Below are 20,856 nucleotides of genomic sequence, written 5' to 3'. Positions count from 1 at the left end.
TAAATACCCTCTTTAGAGTGGATCAACACTGTATAGATGCAGATGGTAAACAAAAAAAAACAAAAAAATCTATTTGATGTTATCCTGGATTTGCTGTAATTGAATTGTTTAAAAGATCCATCAAGCACAATCAATACTGTGCAAGCAGAGTTTTCTGTGCTGCCATGGCTCTCCTTGCTAGTGTACATCATTATAATGAACTGAAGCAAGAAGACCCCTCCTCATCATCACCACTCTGCTTGCTTAGCTCTGTCTAAACCGCAGGCTGATTATACACTGGCTGTGTCACTCACAAACCACAACCCTCCCATATTGCTGCATAATTGTAACGACAACTACATTCTGATGACAAAAGGACTAATGGACACATCATTATATTGGCAATATGTCTTATGGAGAGAATAATGTTTGTCAATAAAATGATACATTTGGTGTATTGCCTATACTCAACTAATTTAGATCACAGATAAACAAACAACTTGTGTAGGGGGAGAATACACTACGGTCTACTGCTATGTACTATTACATAAGCATAATTATCTCTTGCTTTCCCAGTAGTTGTGTTAAGCATCACTAATCACTCAATAAGTCACATACAAGTAGTTGGGACTGTGGTCCTCCACTTTTTCATAGTCAGGCAAATTCAGAATTAGAGTGGCCAGGGTAGTGAGAAAATAATTTGGTTTGAGTGACAATAGTCATGGCAACAGAAGTCTGGCGCTGAGGGGGTGCTACTTAAAAGCCCTAATTGGTCGTGTCTGAAGCATCACCTGCCCGGACCTCAAAAAATAAAAAGGTGCTAAATCGTTTCAAATAATGACTTGCCAACTTTCTTTTGCAGTTTCAATGTCACTATGACCATGGGAACATTCATCTCCAAAAATGATTTAGATGACAGCTAAAAATCGAGGAAAAAATATTAGATTTTGAGGGTGTACAATTTAGTGGAAGACAGAAGACATGTCTTCTAAATTATAAAAGTAGATGTGTTACTTAATGTCATGTGGACCTAAAACTAATGACCGTCCAGTTTGATAGAAAAACTACATAGCCAACCACACACACACACACACACACACACACACACACACACACACACACACACACACACACACACACACACACACACACACACACACACACACACAANCACACACACACACACACACACACACACACACACACACACACACACACACACACACACACACACACACACACACACACACACACACACACAACTATATGATAGGTAAGTGAGCTGGTGAGTGGTTGAAACTCATGGACATTGTGAAGTGGGCTCTTATCAATCAACAAAGAAAACAGGTTGGTACATCTCAAGGAGTTGCTGTTCAATTTTCACCTGCCATCTTAGCCACCCGTCATTATAGCTACTCTACTCAGTGATGAAAGATGAATAGAAGTTGTTGGTGTGGGGATGGAGGCCCTGCTTTTCTTTGATGAGAGAGAGAAGAGCGAGAGCGAGAGAGCGAGAGATTGTGAGGTCTGTTCTACTCTACTACGGCTGGAGGACACCTGGACTGACAGCACCTGAGGACGACAGCAGCAGCACCTCTGGTCTTTTTCTGAGCTCTCCTCTCAACCAAAACAATGCAATCACACGCAATCACATCCCCAATTACAGGAGCGCAGATTGAAATAGGCCTTGATGGAGGCACGCAAGATTTGGGAGCCAGGCCGGGAAGGGTTGTGCACAGGGTGTTAATGCAAGAGGGGGTGGCAGGGAGGGTCAAACAGGGAGAAGGGGAATGGGATGATAGAGAGAATGGGGAAAAGGAGACAAAGTTAAGCAGCACAGACTGATGGAGGCAGACAAGGACACGTACACCCACGGACAGCGTACTCACGCAGACACAGAAACAGACACAAACAGACAAACACGCACACATTAGCAATGCTGGGTTCAGAGCCCCGCCACTACGTCTTTACCGTGTTCCTCTTTCAATATCTCATTCATTACAAAAAGTATTCTTCTTAGCAATAAAAAATTAAGCACATTTTTGCGAATTGAAATGAAAGTGAGTTTTGGCTGGCCCTATCAAAAAACCAAAATGTTTGTTATTGTATATTCTATTTAGACTCCATCTCAGTGTTCGATAAAGTTCACCAGTGCATTAAACTATTCTTCTGACTGTGCTGTGGTATAAAAACCTTGTCTCTGGATTTCATGGGCAATCATTTGCTGCTTAGTTGATTCAATCTAAGTGAAATCATTAATAACAAAAGCTCACAGCTTTGTGACTAGTGTTATCATCATGAGAGACACACGTCATAAACCCAGGTACAGTCAAAACCAGCCCAAAATGTAGAATCCTATACCCATACCCTGTCCCTATACCCACAAAGACATTACCATACCTACACACACACATCACATTAGTAAGCTCTTACATAAACATTTAAAATAAAGATTATTCAAGAACTGAAGACAACATAAGAATGTGAATATGTGCAGGTTTTCATAGCAAATTGACAGGTTAAACATTGCTCCAGGCGTGATGAAAATCTGTTGACCTATGTAGACCTGTGAAGAACCTGTGTATCTCAAACATGCACACTGTCTCCGGTAGTTGACATCACGGTTGTTCTTACCCAGGAGTGTAATGATGCAGCCCAGAATAGCGACAAGGGCCCCTGTACTGAGGCCAGCAGGAAGTGTGTACGCCACCGCCCCACATGATTGGGCTACGCCGTCCGAGTCACAGTCACACACGCTCACTGATAGGGTGTTGGTGCTACTGAGCGCGGGGCTTCCACTGTCTACGATCAACACGGGCAGTCGGTACAGCACCTGCTCCCGTCTTCGGAATCCTCCACGTTTCGTTACGATGGACGCCGTGTTGTCTGGAAGGGAGGACAATGATGAGCCAGATCAGTCAGGAAGAAGGAAGAAGGGGAAGAGTATTTAGAGATCAAACCCTGCGCAGTCCTGATACAAGCTGAAACAGTACATTGTCTATATTAGGACAGCATACAGACTGAATGATTGATATAAACTACATACAGTATATATTTAACTGTGGTATAATTAAGCAATAAGGCAAGGGGGGTGGTATATGGCCAATATACCATGGCTAAGAGCTGTTCTTCTTCATGACGCAAAGCGGAGTGCCTGGATACAGCCCTTAGCCGTGGTATATTGGCCATATACCACAAACCCCCGAGGTGCCTTGTTGCTATTATAAACTGGTTACCAACGTAATTAGAGCAGTAAAAATAAATGTTTTGTTATACCCGTGGTATACGGTCTGATATACCACGGCTGTGAGCCAATCAGCATTCAGGGCTCGAACCACCCAGTTTATAACAATCAGTATATACTGTTAGCATATACTGAACAAAAATATGAACGCAACATGTAAAGTGTTGGTCCCATGTTTCATGAGGTGAAATAAAATATATCAGAAAGTTTCCATACGCACAAAAAGCTTATTTCTCTCAAAATTTGTGTGCAAATTTGTTTACATCCCTGTTAGGGAGCATTTCTCCTTTGCCAAGATAATCCATCCACCTGACAGGTGTGGCATATCAAGAAGCTGATTAAACAACATGATCATTACACAGGTGCACCGTGTGCTGGGGACAGTAAAAGGCCACTAAAATGTGCAGTTTTGTCACACAACACAATGTCACAGATGTCTCAAGTTGGGGGGGGCTGAGGAATTGGCTTGCTGACTGCAGGAATGTCCAACAGAGCTGTTTCCAGAGAATTGAATGTACATTTCACTACCATAAGCCACCTCCAATGTCGTTTTAGAGAATTTGGCAGTCATAACATTTTGTCAGCAGGTGATTGTCAAGCAAATAACTGCCGGTCTCATGGTAATTAACCATTAATTAAGATAAACACATTTAGCGTCTCCTGGCTTTCACGCATAGCCTACAATCAACTAATGAAGACCTTCGGAACATCTACATTTGAAAAAGTCTAATAAATCCATGTAATATAGCCTACACCTTCACAAAAAATCCATGATTTGATCTGGTCTAAAGAAACATGATATGAAGAAAATGTAGTCTATTTCAGAAGAACAGGATAGCATACTCTGAGTTGTCCTTATGTTAGGCCCTGATCTGGCTATGCCATGTTGCTGTGGGCTACACTAGTTGATTTAGCAGACAAGATTTGCTTAGAATTCCGTGGCATTATTTTATAGTTTGAAGAATACAATTGAACATAGCTGACAACATAGTTGTAATACAAATATTGGGCTATATGTTTCGATTTTTAATACATCTAAGGCTGCATGATGCGACTAGAATTAGGATTAGAAAAAAGTTATATGAAAGGCATGAGCTCTGCTTAGTTTTTTTGCACAGGCTGTAGACACCTCGTCAGTCTCTCATTTACAATTTGACAAGCACTTGATAATGCCTCGAATTTCCCGGCTGCATCCCCTTTGTGTGGCCGTAATGCCCTCTAAAAAATCCATGCCTTTTGCGGCCAGTGGTCGTTGATCCCTTTGGCCGACTATAATAAGTATTATTCCCTTCTCCCAGCTGCCTGCTGAAGCACCTCTCAATAACGTGGCTCTCTGTCATGTGATCGGTCTTTGGCACAGGCTACAACTGAAGACAGACACATCGGAGACGCAACTGCACTCCTCGCAACTGCACATATTGAAGATATTGGAAAAACTGTCCACATTTACTTTTCGTCAGCCAACAAGATGATTAAGCCTAATGAACAGCAAAAACACTAGCCTATGTCAATCTACTATCCCCCATAGCACAAAAGTTGACCTATTCTGTGCGAGACATAAATATTACAAACATAGTCGTCTGGGACAGTTGTCTGGGACTTGAATCAAAAAACCTGTTTTAAGCAATGAGCCTGACGCTACAGATGACAGACGCTACAGACGCTATTTCTTCACATAAAGGCAGCAATGCACACACGACAGTAGGCTATACACACAAATGTTTGATTAGCAGGAAAACACCATTCTCAAAAGTGACAACAAATGCGATTATGCATGTAATGGTTTTATTATAAAGGTGTATTTTTATTGTGAAAATTATCTTCCCCAAACTTGAAACTCATTCGCTGTGTATGTATGCCAGTTAGGCTCTACACCAGTTGTAAAGTGGATTAATGTGCGTCATTTTAAGAAGTTTTTTGGCTACTTTAGTTGTGATACAAATCTTATCAAAACATACTGTATAGGCCTATGGGCTAGGCTATATGAGGTGTGCGACTATGATTTGAAAAAGTCACCCAAAAAAAGCATGCGTAACAGCTGGGCATCATACACAAGTGATAATATATCATTCACAAGTGATAATATATCATTCACAAGTGATAATATATCCATTCACAAGTGATAATATATCCATTCACAAGTGATAATATATCATTCACAAGTGATAATATATCATTCACAAGTGATAATACATCATTCACAAGTGATAGGCTAATATTGTCACCTATCACACGATTCTTGATTTAATCTTGTCTTTACATATACTAAATAATATATGTGTGAAATTTGTTTTGATTTAGAATGGACCATTACTATGCACCTGTCTCGAAACAGGTGATTCATTTTCATGCCAGACAGGTAGGCTATACTCCTGTTGTAAAGAGAAGCAATGTGCTTAATATTAGGAAAGTTGAAAAATAAATATAGTAGGTAGTAGTCTATAGAAAGCTGATGGGATCCTCCTCTTTTAAATAGAGGCCACCACTCTGTTTTCTCATGCAATTGCATAGCCTATAGAAATGTTGCACAACATGAGCTCATGGGCTCTCATGAAGTGTTTGATTAGATGTTCAATAACATTTGCATTGATGTCAGAGAGATTCGATAGACAATAGAGTGCTGAGTACCAGGCAGTTATCAAGTTTGGTAGGCTACTAATGACCATCAGCAGCATCAACTACCTTGACTAAACACTCACGTGGAATTTGACTGCTGTCATGACTCATGACAACCGGTGTGGCAGTAATACGGTCACCGTAACAGCCATATGTCCAGCCGGCCTCACAACCGCAGACCACGTGTAACCATGCCAGCCCAGAACCACCACATCCAGCTTCTTAACCTGCGGGATCATGGGACCTGGCTACAGAGTGGGTGGGCCTATGCCCTCCCAGATCCACCCATGGCTGCGCCCCTGCCCAGTCATATGACATCCATAGATTAGAGCCTAATTTATTTATTTCAATTGACTGATTTCCTTCTGTGAACGGTAACTCAGTAAAAACTTTGAAATTGTTGCATGTTGTGTTTATATTTTTTGTTCAGTATATATGATATGCTGTATCTCACAGATCACATAGTCTATTGGTCATTTGCATGAATACATTTCGTACAGCACCAGCGACTAGCTTTGGAGTTTGTTTTATGTGCCATTATGATCTCTTTTCAATAACAAAGAGAATACAAGAAAATCAACAAATGGAGCCAATAATTCATATAATATAAGATATCAAAGATATTCCATTCTCTTCTATGCCACCTGTTGAGAAATTACATTGTTGGTTTGATTTCCAAATTTACTTGACTAGCAGTGACATATGATTCATAACAAGTGAGGAATAGAAGACCAGACAATATTTACAGAGGAGGAAAATATTTTGTGCAAATGGGCATGATACCATTAGAGATTAAATTATACTTTCAAATTTAGTCATTACATTTCAAAACCTGTTTTTGCCTCCACACATCTAAACCTGCAATTAACATTCATGGATATTCCTATCCATAAAATTGATTTAAAGGTGAAACAAACATGAATAAGCCATCAGAATCATTCTCAGAAAGTTTGTTTCAGCAACTACTATCAATCAAAAAGGTCTTGAAATATCTCATGTTTGAAAAATCAAACATGGACAAGAATTATGGCCATAGTTGACCCTGGATTTATAGTCCTTACAAACTGTAATCCCTTTTGATTTAACGTTTTCCTCACATTCTTCTCTGCTGTCAGTAATGGATTGTTAATTGTTGTACTTTGACGAGGAGAAAACACCTACCTTTGTTGTCTCGGAGAGTGAAGTTGGAGTTGCCGGCCACAGATGGAGGCAGGGCAAAGTAAAAGCGATGACCACTGGGAGGCTCATCCTTGTCCACAGCGCTGATAGTCTGGATGACCTGTGCAACACATGACCACACATAACCACTCTGATTGTATGGTACTCGGAACACATGGAACACATAACCACTCTGATTGGTTGGCCCCCTAATGACAACCCCAAATTGTGAAGCTGATTGGTTGATTGATTGATTAATGAAAAGTATTAATTGGTTGGGGCTAATGGGTCATTAGTCCATAGCCGAAGTTTCTTTGTTTTATTCAGGAATATCCATAAGAATTAACAGTGCTGGTTGAACATGGTGAATTGCTATGCCTTCACATGTTTTGATTAATTTAAAAACTAGCATACATTTCTTTTAACAGAAGGCCGAGGCAATAGAGTGAGTAAATTGGTACAAATAAACTTGATTTTGATTTATGAAATGTTTATTGTATCATGTTGGCTATGGTTTTACATCACTTATCACTTGCAGTAAGTGGTTATTTGGCAAGAGGAGCCTATGCAGCTTTTTAGGGATGAGAAAAAAGCTCCGGAATCGATTTTCTCAGCAAAACATAGTCTGTTTTCTTCTTAGGTTACAATGTAGGGACAACTTAGCAATGCCAATGCCAGGCGTATCAAATATCCAGCCCGTGAGGAGGACCAATCTGGTACGCAGGTATTTTGAGTAAAACAGCTGAATAATATAATATATATATATTGTTTGATGTTTGATATATATGTTACATTTTTGGAAGAAAATACATTTTGGCGGAAAACAAACTCATTACACTAAAATGACTAAAACCACATTTAAACTGTGTAGAAATTCTAATAGACCTACATTAATACAATTTATTGACTGTCTCTTTTTAAACCAAAGTGTATCATTTTGTCTTCACTGACATTTTCAGCCTATCCCTGACTGTCTGTAATTCCTACATGTTTCAAGCAGACCACCATAGTCCCTGTACCCAAGAATGCCAGGGTAATCTGTCTGAACGACTATCACATCTGTAGCCATGAAATGCTTTGAAAGGCTGGTCATGGATCACATCAACACCATCATCCCGGACACTTTGGACCCACTCCAATTCGCATACCGCCCCAACAGATCCACAGATGACGGAATCTCTATTGCAGTCAACATTGCCCTTTCCCACCTGGACAAAAGGAATACCTATGTGAGAGTGCTGCTCACTAATAATCACAGAAATTCAAGCTAGACAGTCAGGTAGCACCAAAAATTCTCAAAACTATGAATAGAGGACTTTTTAGATTTTTTGATGTTGAAACCGAGGAAATAGAACACATTTTCAGTGTGGCCCTCCGAACGGATCTTTTGAAGGAACATTTTTGTCGGTCCTCGTTTTCATTGTGAATAAAAACAGCTTTAGCTAAAGAGGACGGAGGAAAAATGTGTTATTATCTGTTGTACCAGATACTGAATTATGCCAATAAAGAAAAACACATTGCCACATAAACCTACATCCACTAGCATAACTCCTCATAAACCAACATTTAACATGTAAAATGTCTGCTTATATCCATAGCCGTGCGAAGATTGGGGGTGGGGGTGCTGTTGGGGGTGGGGGTGCAGACGGCTATATCGGTCCGCTAATACAGGACTAGTAAAGGCCCAGTGCACTACTTTTGTGAATTATTATTATTTTTAAATAAATGTTTTTATTTTATTTGTTAATTTAGATTTTTCAGGGGGTGTTGCAGCACCCTCAGCAGCCCTGCTTCCCGTGGCTGTGCTTATATCTAAGTACAATAAACTAACATTTAGCTTAACAAACTCGACACAGACTTGTGTCAACACCAGCGTTATGTAACAGTCTACGTGTGGTGCTTCTCTAAGTGGACACATCCCCATGTCCAGTTGCAGTAGGAGATCCAACTGCTCTGTGAGAGCTAGGACACATCCCAAACGGCACCCTATTCCCAATATAGTCAGAGGCTTCATGCCCACTCAGATTTGTATTGTTTTTACATTTTTCACACGTTACATTAATTACTCAACTTAATTTTTAAGCCAACATTTATCATCTTGTCTTCATTGACATTTTCAGCCTATCCTTGACCCAGTCTGTAATACCTACATATTTCAAGCAGACCACCAAAGTCCCTGTGCCTAAGAATGCAAAGGTAACCTGTCTGAATGACTATCACATCTGTAGCCATGAAATGCTTTGAAAGGCTGGTCATGGCTCTCATTAACACCATCATCCCAGATACCCTGGACTCACTCCAATTCACATACCGCCCCAAAAGAGCCACAGATGATGCAATCTCTATTGTACTCCACGCTACCCTTTCCCACCGGGACAAAAGGAATACCTATGTGAGAATGCTGTTCAACTTAGAGTTCAACAAACTTATCACTAAGCTAAGGACCCTGGGAATGAACACCTCCCTCTGCAACTTTATCCTGGATTTCCTGACTGGCCACCCCGGGTGGTAAGGGTAGGCAGCAACACATCTGCCACGCTGATCCTCAACACGGGAGCCCCTCAGGGGTGCGTGCTTAGTCCCCTCCTGTACTCCCTGTTCACCCACAACTGCCTGGCCATGCACGACTCCAAAATGATCATTAAGTTTGCCAACGACACAACAATGGTAGGCCTGATCACCAACAATGATGAGGCAGCCTGTAGGAAGGAGGTCCGAGACCTGGCAGTGTGGTGCCAGGACAACAACCTCAATGTCAGCAAGACAAAGGAGCTGATCATGGACTACAAGAAACGGAGGGCCAAGCATGCACCTATTCACATCGATTGGGTTGTAGTGAAGTGGGTCGAGAGCGTCAAGTTCCTCGGTATCCACAGCACTAAGGATCTGTCATGGTTCAAACACACCAACACAGTTGTAAAGAGGCCATGAAAATGGAAACTGAAAAGATTTGGCATGGGTCCTCAGATCTTCAAGAGGTTCTACAGCTGCACCATTGAGAGCATCTTGACTGGCTGCATCACTGCTTGTTATGGCAACTGCTTGGCATCCGACTGCAAGGCGCTACAGAGGGTAGTGAGGACGGCCCAGTACATCACTGGGACCGAGGTTCCTGCCATCTATACCAGGCAGTGTCAGAGGAAGGCCCTAAAAATTGTCAAAGACTCCAGCCACCCAAGTCATAGGCTGTTCTCTCTGCTACCACACGGCAAGCGGTACCTATACACCAACTCTGGAACCAACAGGACCCTGAACAGTTTCTATCCCCAAGCCTTAAGTCTGCTAAATACAGTAGTTAGGCAAATAGTTAATGAAATAGCTACTCGGACTATCTGCATAGACCATTTATTTACTTTTCTATTATTTCTCTATTATCTTTCTCTCTGCATTGCTGAGAAGAATCGAAGCATTTCACAGTTATTCCACACCTATTGTTTACAAAACATGTGACAAATAAAATGTTATTTGCTCATTATTTATAAAAAGATCTGTCAGCGCTATTTTGCGGAGAGGGCACACTGACTGGACCAGGCAAGGAGTACCCCCCCCCCCTTATTCTCCCTAGTAAGTGGTTCCTTCAAAGGTGCACCACAGAGCAAAGGAATACTAGGCAAGACGCTAGATGCTCTAGTCTAGTGCATGCAGACAGTATCATCAGTGGAGGAGGAGAGTGTAGTGACAGACAGCATTCGATTTGATTCTAGCTGCCGGTAATAAGCAGGAATGGCAGGAAGTATGTTTTGTAAATTAATTTAATTAATTAATTTAATCTAATTAGTGGATTCGGCTATTTCAGCCACACCCGTTGCTGACAGGTGTATAAAATTGAGCACATAGCCATGCAATCTCCATTGACAAACATTGGCAGTAGAATGGCCTTACTGAAGAGCTCAGTGACTTTCAACGTGGCACCGTCAGAGGATGCCACCTTTCTAACAAGTTAGCTCAGAAATTGTTTGTCGAGATCAGTGTGGAAGAACTTGACTGGCCTACGTGGAAGCAAGGCCCCCGCAGCAATGTTCCAACACCAACCTCATAACTAGCTAATACTCTTAGAAAAAAAGATGTCTAGTAGAACCATACAGGGTTCTTTGGTTTTCCCCATAGGGTACTCTTTTTGGTGCTGGCCAGAAACCTTTGCAAAGGGTTCCATCTAGAACCCTTTATGTAGGGTTCTTCAAAGAACCCCCTGTATATGGTACTACCTAGAACCCTCTATATAAATGTTCTTCCTAGAACGATCTGTGAAGGGTTCTACCAATAACGCTTTTTTCTTTGGAGGGATCTTCCTAGAACCCTCTATGAACAGCTCAATCAGCCTTATCATCCTTTAAAATTAAATGACAATGCTTTACGTATACCATAAGGCCTTAATTTCAGAGCTTAATTATGCCCTAACACAGTGGTGTTAGAAATCACCTGGTTTACAGGCTACATCAGGCCTGCAAGTCAAATGATGCTTGCTTGCAAAGTGATGTGTAATTCCTATTAGAAATCCAGCCAGAGTTACGATATTTTTTATCACCTACAACCTGCATTCAGAATGACTTCCATGGTAAGGAAGACTGAATACAGAGACTACCTCAATCATCTAAACTGGAAAAACCATCTTAGTAATGGGTACAATAAATCCAAATATTAACAGATATAATTTGTTTAGAAAACTGTATGTTATTTATCCTTGTGTAGCATAAAATGTATCAACTAAGCAATGTACATGCAAAAACATAGTTTTAATTATTACAGTAAAACAAACAATTTTGAAAATCTCCCTAAAATAGAGCATGCTGGGAAATGTTATATATGGTTCTATGTAGAACCCTTCTTGCATTCCAAATAATCCTAACATAACAAATTCTTATTTACAATGACGGCCTACCCCGGCCAAACCTGGATGACGCTGGGCCAATTCTGCACCACTGTATGGAGCTCCCAATCACGGCCGGATGTGATACAGCCTGGATTCGAACCACGGACTGTAGTGACGCCTCTTGCACTGAGATGCCGTGCCTTAGACCGCTGCATCCATGTGTGTGTGTTAACTATTTAACTGTACTAGAATGCTTAAAGGGCCGCTAAAATCGGTATCGTTTTTTTTAGCAAGGAAAATATCGGATATCGGTATCGGCCAAAAATGTAATATCGGTGCATTTACATTTAAGTCATTTAGCAGACGCTCTTATCCAGAGCGACTTACAAATTGGAAAGTTCATACATATTCATCCTGGTCCCCCAGTGGGGAATGAACCCACAATCCTGGCGTTGCAAGCGCCATGCTCTACCAACTGAGCCACACGGGATCACATCACTAGTGTGAAACTGCATCACTAGTTTAAATGTAATCTGGCACCTTAGGATAATATCATGTTGTTTTTATTAATTATGATGCCATGAAATGTGCCTGTATTTATGATATGTGTTAGAATCCCATGTACTGTGTTTTATAGCTACTTTCCTGAAATTCTACACATTATGTTGGGGAGAGATTTTTTGCAGTTTTAAAAGCAAATTTTCTGCAATTCTACACAATTTGCCATGACTTATGCCATGTTAATATGATATCTGAGTGAGAGTGACTAACAAGAAAATGTATAGCAATTAACCTGAAATCAACTCTAACTTTTCGGTTAAATGAATTTGCAAGTTACATGTCTATTGGACAAGATCTACTTCTACATCATAGGTAAACTTGAGGAATTTAACAAAAGCTGGCAAGCTCATATAGAGTTCATGGCATTAAGAGCTAAGCAATTATCTTTAAAAAAATAAAAACTATTTTTAAAAAATTGGGGGGGGGGGGGGGATTTTATTAACATGACTGAAACTGTCTTTGCCCTAGTCTGTAATTGTCCATTTGTGTAATTCTCTCTTTTGTTCATTTTCTATTCGTTTTTGTACAGTTGGTCGCTTTTGATTTGTTTGTTATTTTTGTGAATATACAAACGCTTACTTGTTTACACATAACACTGATACCCATTCCCTTTTTAAAAATGGTTTGTATGTGTAATTGTATTTTCAAAAATAACAAAAAATACTTTATTTGAAAGAAAATTGTGATTAACTAAATCAATGGGCCCCCCTCTGGAGGACAGGGCCCCTGAACACTTGCCCTGCGTGTCTGGTCGGTAATTCAACCATGATTACTAAAAGTTTAGATAGCTGGCTAGACTAAGTAGATTCATTTACCAATCTAAAATGTTAATTGACTGCTAATTAAGTGACTGTCAGTGAGACACGTAACAAGAGAAAAACTGCTGATGCACAACCAAGTTTTGAAATTGCACCTTATGTATTTTACTATTCGAACTCTCAACAGTAAGTTGAGTTCCTGACTGAGTTCCTGAGTTTTTGTTGATTTTTTTTTATGCAAAAAAATTACCGAGGTCCGGACCTCTGTGCCCTCATATGTAGCTATGACCCTGACTGTGTTGTAATTTGAATGTAGTGCACTATATTGAGATGTGTGATTTACAACAGTCAGAACGACACCCTCATTAAAATTACATATAATATATATTGATTATGGCTCTAGATTGCAGGAAAAAGCTGTTTCCGGTGTTTAAAAACTGCAAAATCCAGGGGCTGTGCTGGACCACCACCCCCTCCATTCACTTCAAAATAATAATGGGTGCATGACATCACTGAATATAGTGCACTACTTCTGACCAGAGCCCTATGGGGCTCCAATAGGGTACCATTTGGAATGCAATCCAAGGGTACAGTGGTAGCAATACATGGTTATAACATCTACCGAAAAGACAGAAATGCCAACGGAAGCGGTGTTGTGGTCTATATTCAGAACCACATTCCTGTAAAGCTTAGAGACGATCTAATGTTAAATACTGTTGAAGTAATATGGCTACAGATTAACTTTTTATGGCTGCAGGGGCAGTATTGAGTAGCTTGGATGAAAGGTGCCCATTTCAAACGGCCTGCTCCTCAGTCATAGTTCCTAATATTTGCATATTATTATTCGCATTGGATAGAAAACACTCCAAAGTTTCTAAAACTGTTTGAATTATGTCTGTGAGATTAACAGAACTCATATTGGCAGGCAAAATCCTGAGTTGAAATCAAAACAGGAAGTCAGAAATCTGAGCTTGTCTCTATTCACCAGAGTCCTTTAAGAAATCCAATTGAGTTATGACTGATGTTGCACTGCCTAGGGGTTCCACTAGATGTCAGCAATCAATAGAAATTCCAATGAGACTTCTATGATGTTGTGGGAGAGAATGAGAGCAGAATCAGTCAGGTGTCCATCAAGCAGCCATGCGCTGATCATGCCTTTTCCTCATGCAAGGCACTGACGTTCCATTGCTCACGCAGACAAGAAGGAATACTCCGGTTGGAACTTTATTGAAGCTATATGTTAAAAACATCCTAATGATTGATTCAGTACTTAGTTTGAAATGGTTCTTTGACCGGTAATATCACATTTTGAAGTTTTTGTCCGATATAACGCTGACCAGAATTAGCGTTTGGATATGTAAACCAGACGCGCTAACAAAAGAAGGTATTTGGACATAAATAACTGATTTTTTCGAACAAAACAAACATTTATTGTGGACCTGGGATTCCTGGTGTGCTTTCTGATCCTAATCAACAAAGGTAATGGAATATTTATAATGTATTTTATTGTTTATAGTGACGCTATCTTTGCAGCTGTGGTATGCTACTTTGAGCGCCGTCTCAGATTATAGCGTGCAATTATTCTTCCGTAAAGTTTTTTTGAAATCTGACATAGCGGTTGCATTAAGGAGAGGTATATCTATAATTCAATGTGTATAACTTGTATTATCATCTATATTTATGATGAGTATTCATGTTGAAACGATGGGCTATGCAAAGTCACTTGATGTTTTTGCATTTAGTGAATCTTGTAGCCTCAATGTAAACTCAGATTTGTTGATATAAATATGAATTTAATCAAACAAAACATGCATGTATTGTGTAACATGAAGTCCTATGAGTGTCATCTGATGAAAATAATCGAAGGTTAGTGATTCATTTTATCTATATTCTGGTTTTTGTGAAGCTATATTTAGCTGGGAAAAATGGCTGTGATTATTTTTGGTTTTGTGGTGACCTAACATAATCGTTTGTAGTGCTTTCGCTGAAAAGCCTATTTGAAATCGGACACTTTGGTGGGATTAACAACAAGATTACCTTTAAAAATGATATAAGACACATGTATGTTTGAGGAATTTTAAGTATGAGATTTCTGGTTTTTGAATTTGGCGCCCTGCACTTGGACTGGCTGTTGTCATATTGGTCCCGATATCGGGACTGCAGCCATAAGAGGTTTAATCTGCCTCACCATAAACCCATTCTTGTGGGAAGCTACTATAGACCACCAAGTGCTAACAGTCAGTATCTGGATAATATGTGTGAAATGCTTGATAATGTATGTGATATCAACAGAGAAGTATATTTTCTGGGTGATTTAAATTTCGACTGGCTATCATCAAGCTGCCCACCCAGGAAAAAACTTCAAACTGTAACCAGTGCCTGCAACCTGGAGCAGGTTGTCTGTCAACCTACCAGGGTAGTTACAAACAGCACTGGAATTAAATCATCAACATGTATTGATCACATTTTTACTAACGCTGCAGATATTTACTCTAAAGCAGTATCCAAATCCATAGGATGTAGTGATCACAATATATTAGCCATATCTAGGAAAACCAAAGTTCCAAAGGCTGGGCCTAATATAGTGTATATGGGGTCATACAAGAAGCTTTGTAGTGATTCATATGTTGATAACGTAAAGAATATTTGCTGGTCTGTGGTGTAATGAGGAGCAACCAGACGCTGCACTTGACGCATTTATGAAACTACTTATTCCAGTTACTAATAAGCACGCACCCATTAAGAAAATGACTGTAAAAACTGTTAACCTTTTGTCAATATGGGGGCGCTGTTTTCACTTTGTAAAAAATCGTTCCCAAATTAAACTGCCTCGTACTCAATTCTTGCTCGTACAATATGCATATTATTATTACTATTGGATAGAAAACACTCTCTAGTTTCTAAAACCGTTTGAATTATATCTGTGAGTAAAACAGAAGTCATTTTGCAGCAAACTTCCTGTCAGGAACTGAAAAATCTGAAATCGGGGGCTCTGTTCCAGGGCCATCCTATTCATTTGCATGAAATCTATGGGTCTACATGCACTGCATACACCTTCCACTAGATGTCAATAGGCAGTGAGAGGTGGAATGGGGTGTATAGCTTTATCTGAGGCCGAATAAGACCTCTTGGAATGACGTGACCAGTCTTTTCATTGTTCAGCTTGGCGCGAGAAGGACCTCTGGATTGCGTTCTGAAAAGCTTTCGTTATAGACGTTAGATATATCCGGCTCTGATTTTATTTGATATATGTGTTAAAAACATCATAATGTAGTTATTTTAAACCGAGTTATATCAGTTTATATCAGTTTATTGCGATTTTCGGAATTTTCTTTGTTTTGCGTTATGGTGAGTTGGACACTCCTGCGCCACATGGCTAGCTTTGGTTGCTATTTCGACAGTTGAAGAGGACATTCTACAACCGAACAACGATTATTCTGGACAAAGGACACCTTGTACAAGATTCTGATTTATGATGTTATTTCGTATTTCTGTCAAATGTTTAGACGTATTTTCCGCATTGATTTTGGGCGCTGTCTCGCTATAACGTAAGCTGTATGTCGTACTAAAGTTATTTAAAAAAATCTAACACAGCGGTTGCATTAAGAACTAGTGTATCTTTCATTTGCTGTCCAACATGTATTTTTTAGTAAAGTTTATGATTAGTTATTTGATTAGATTAGGTGCCTCTCCAAGATTTCTCCGGACAATATTTCTGTATTTTGACTACGTATTCCAATTGTAAAACCAAGATTTGTACCGCTAAATATGCACATTTTCGAACAAACCATATATGTATTGTATAATATGATGTTATAGGACTGTCATCTGATGAAGATTGTGAAGGTTAGTGAAAAAATTTATATCTTTTGCTGGTTTATTCGCTATCGCTAACGTTGTGTTGAATGAATGCGGTTGTGTGGTAGGCTATTGTAGTAAGCTAATATAATGCTATATTGTGTTTTCGCTGTAAAACACTTAAAAAATCTGAAATATTGGCTGGATTCACAAGATGTTTGTCTTTCATTTGCTGTACACCATGTATTTTTCATAAATYTTTTATGATGAGTATTTAGGTATTTCACGTTGGTCTCTGTAGTTATTCTAGCTGCTTTGGTTAGATTTGTGATGGTGGCTGCAATGTAAAACTATGATTTATACCTGAAATATGCACATTTTTCGAACAAAACATATGCTATACAATAAATATGTTATAAGACTGTCATCTGATGAAGTTGTTTCTTGGTTAGTGACTATTTATATCTTTATTTGGTCGAATTTGTGATAGCTACCTATGCGGTAAAAAAATGGTGAAAATATGCGGTTGAGTCTTTTTCTATCGTGGTTAGCTAATAGAAATACATATTGTGTTTTCGCTGTAAAACATTTTAAAAATCGGAAATGATGACTGGATTCACAAAATGTGTATCTTTCATCTGGTGTCTTGGACTTGTGATTTCATGATATTTAGATGCTAGTATTTACTTGTGGCGCTATGCTAGGCTATGCTAGTCAGCTTTTTTACTGATGAGGGTGCTCCCGGATCCGGGATGGTGACCCGTGAGAAGTTTTTAAATCCCCTTGGATTGATAAGGAATTAAAAAAAATGTATGGTTGAGAGGGATGAGGCAAATGGTATGGCAATTAAGTCTGGCAACCCATCTGATTGGCAAACGTACTGCAAATTAAGAAATCATGTGACTAAACTAAAAAATATATAAAAATAAACTACACTATGAAACAAAGATAAATTACATAAAGAATGTTAGTAAAAAGCTTTGGGAAACCTTAAATGAAATTTTGGGAAAAAAGCCAACTCGGCTCCTTCATTTATTGAATCAGATGGCTCATTCATCACAAAGCCCACTGATATTGCAAACTACTTTAATGACTTTTTAATTGGCAAGATAAGCAAACTTAGGGATGACATGCCAGCAACAAACGCTGACACTACACATCCAAGTATATCGGAACAAATTATGAAAGACAAGAATTGTACTTTTGAATTCTGTAAAGTCAGTGTGGAAGAGGTGAAAAAAATTATTGTTGTCTATCAACAATGACAAGCCACCAGGGTCTGACAATCTAGATGGAAAATTACTGAGGATAATAGCAGACGATATTGCCACTCCTATTTGTCTCATCTTCAATTTAAACCTACTAGAGAGCGTGAGCCCTCGTGCCTGGAGGGAAGCTAAAGTCATTCCGCTACTTAAGAAGAGTAAAGCTCCCTTTACTGGCTCAAATAGCCAACCAATCAGCCTGTTACCAACCCTTAGTAAACTTCTGGAAAAAATTGTGTTTGACCAGATACAATGCTATTTTACAGTAAATAAATTGACAACAGAATTTCAGCATGCTTATAGCGAAGGACACTCAACAAGCACAGCACTTACACAAATTACTGATGATTGGCTGAGAGAAATTGATTATAAAATGATTGTGGGGGCTGTCTTGTTAGACTTCAGTGCAGCTTTTGACATTATTGATCATAGTCTGCTGCTGGAAAAATGTATGTGTTATGGCTTTACACCCCCTGCTATACTGTGGATAAAGAGTTACTTGTCTAACAGAACACAGAGGGTGTTCTTTAATGGAAGCCAATCAAATATAATCCAGTTAGAATCAGTAATTCCCCAGGGTAGCTGTTTAGGCCCCTTGCTTTTTTCAATTTTTACTAACAACATGCCACTGACTTTGAGTAAAGCCAGAGTTTCTATGTATGCGGATGACTCAACGCTATACATGTCTGTTACTACAGCGACTGGAATGACTGCACCACTCAACAAAGAGCTGCAGTTAGTTTCAGAGTGGGTGGCAAGGAATAAGTTAACCCTAATTATTTCTAAAACTAAAAGCATTGTATTTGGAACAAAACACTCACTAAACTAAACTAGTTTTGTCGCATCTTGACTACTGTTCAGTCGGTGCACACAAAAAAGGACTTAGGAAAATTGCAATTGGCTCAGAACTGCGCAGCACGGCTGGCCCTTCGATGTATACAGAGAGATAATTTTATTAACATGCAAGTCAATCTCTCCTGGCTGAAAGTGGAGGAGAGATTGACTTCCTCACTACTTTTATTTATGAGAGGTATTGACATGTTGAATGCACCAAACTATCTCTCTAAGCTACTGGCACACAGCTCGGACAGCCATGCATACCCCACAAGACATGCCACAAGAGGTCTCTTCACAGTCCCCAAGTCCAGAACAGACTATGGGAGGCACACAGTACTACATAGAGCCATGACTACATGGAACTATATTCCACATCAAGTAACTGACACAAGCAGTAAAATTTGATTAAAAAAACACCTTATGGAACAGCGGGGATTGTGAAGCAACACAAACATTGACACACACACACACACACACACACACACACACACACACATAATAACATACATACACATGGATTTAGTACTGTAGATACAGTATGTGGTAGTGGTGGAGTAGGGGCCTGAGGGCACACAGTGTGTTGTGAAATCTGTGAATGTATTGTAATGTTTTTKAAAMTGAATAAACTGCCTTAATTTTGCTGGACCCCAGGAAGAGTGGGGATCCTTAATAAATACAAATACAAGGGCCATCATAGTGAGTGATATACAGTACACTGCCATTCCTATGTCTACAGTCCAGCATAGTGTTTTGTCTCCACTGCTTCCAATGAAGTCATCCACAATAAGAACCTCAACCTAACGACATCCCCTAAAACCATGGATTGCATCCAAGCAAATAAGTTCATAGTCTATACCCCTTTCCTGCAGACAAATGACCAAATCACCCTCAACTGGCCTCATGGGTGAAATGTTATTCATATTTTTCAGAATTTTGTAATTAATAAACATACCTTATTTTTAAATGCCAAAATCCGGTGTTTCTATGTCAAACAGTTTTGTTATATTTCAGTCTTCTGTGATGTATATAAAGTGTAATATCGGGATGCAAACTAAAAATGGTACACATTTAAACTCTATATTTGACATGGTACAGGTGTCTTATTTCTTTAAGCCCATAGTTTAAGACTACTAAAAACACTCTGTGTGACACTGATTTAGCCCACTGCAGTAAAAGGATAAAAACACTTCATGCTAAATTATCACCTACTACCCACCATATTGAGGAATACATTTAAAGTAATCTCAGACAAAAACACAAAGTAACACAAAGGCAGCCAACGATCCATCATGGCTGAGACATGGATTATCAGTTGTCATCTTTGATTAAATGCTTGTAGTTACAAGCTGTCAGGTATTAGAAACTAGAGGAGGTAGAGAAAGACACCCTGCCAATTAGGACTGACAGACCCAGGGAGATTTTATCATCATATGTGATTTCATGAATATTGCATGTGCAATACTCCCTGGTGCTGAGATTAAAATTAGACAAAAAAAAAGGTGATCTATTGGCAGAAATCTCAAATTCACTCATTGGTTTAGATGTGTGTATCATGGTAGATACAGTGAGCTACAGCTACAATACATGACATGACATTATAGCCTGAACATGGAAGCACTGTATGCACATCTGCGCAACATGAAATACATAATTTCTTCACATGGTGCAATATATATTTATTATTTCATATAACATGCATGTGCAGTGAAATACACATTTCAATACAAATATAGACATCCCTCTACATATGTGGCTTGCCTTATCCCCTAATAATGAAGGATATGGGACCTCTTTGATGTTCTTTGAATATTGCAATAAACTCATCTAGAG

At 39.3% G+C, this 20,856-nt stretch overlaps 1 protein-coding gene across 1 annotated transcript in view; it reads right to left on the bottom strand.

The window, feature by feature from the left end:
• LOC111953145 (cadherin-7-like) overlaps positions 1-20,856 on the bottom strand; it is a 130,217-nt gene that overhangs the window by 3,394 nt on the left and 105,967 nt on the right. Inside the window, 2 exon segments of the mRNA XM_070435402.1 lie at positions 2,614-2,865; positions 7,001-7,118. Coding sequence (XP_070291503.1) covers positions 2,614-2,865; positions 7,001-7,118 — 370 coding nt within the window.

This window comes from Salvelinus sp. IW2-2015, linkage group LG27 (genome assembly GCF_002910315.2).
Source record: "Salvelinus sp. IW2-2015 linkage group LG27, ASM291031v2, whole genome shotgun sequence".
In the NCBI taxonomy this organism is placed as follows: domain Eukaryota; kingdom Metazoa; phylum Chordata; class Actinopteri; order Salmoniformes; family Salmonidae; genus Salvelinus; species Salvelinus sp. IW2-2015.
This window is presented reverse-complemented; position numbering and strand designations above follow the sequence as displayed.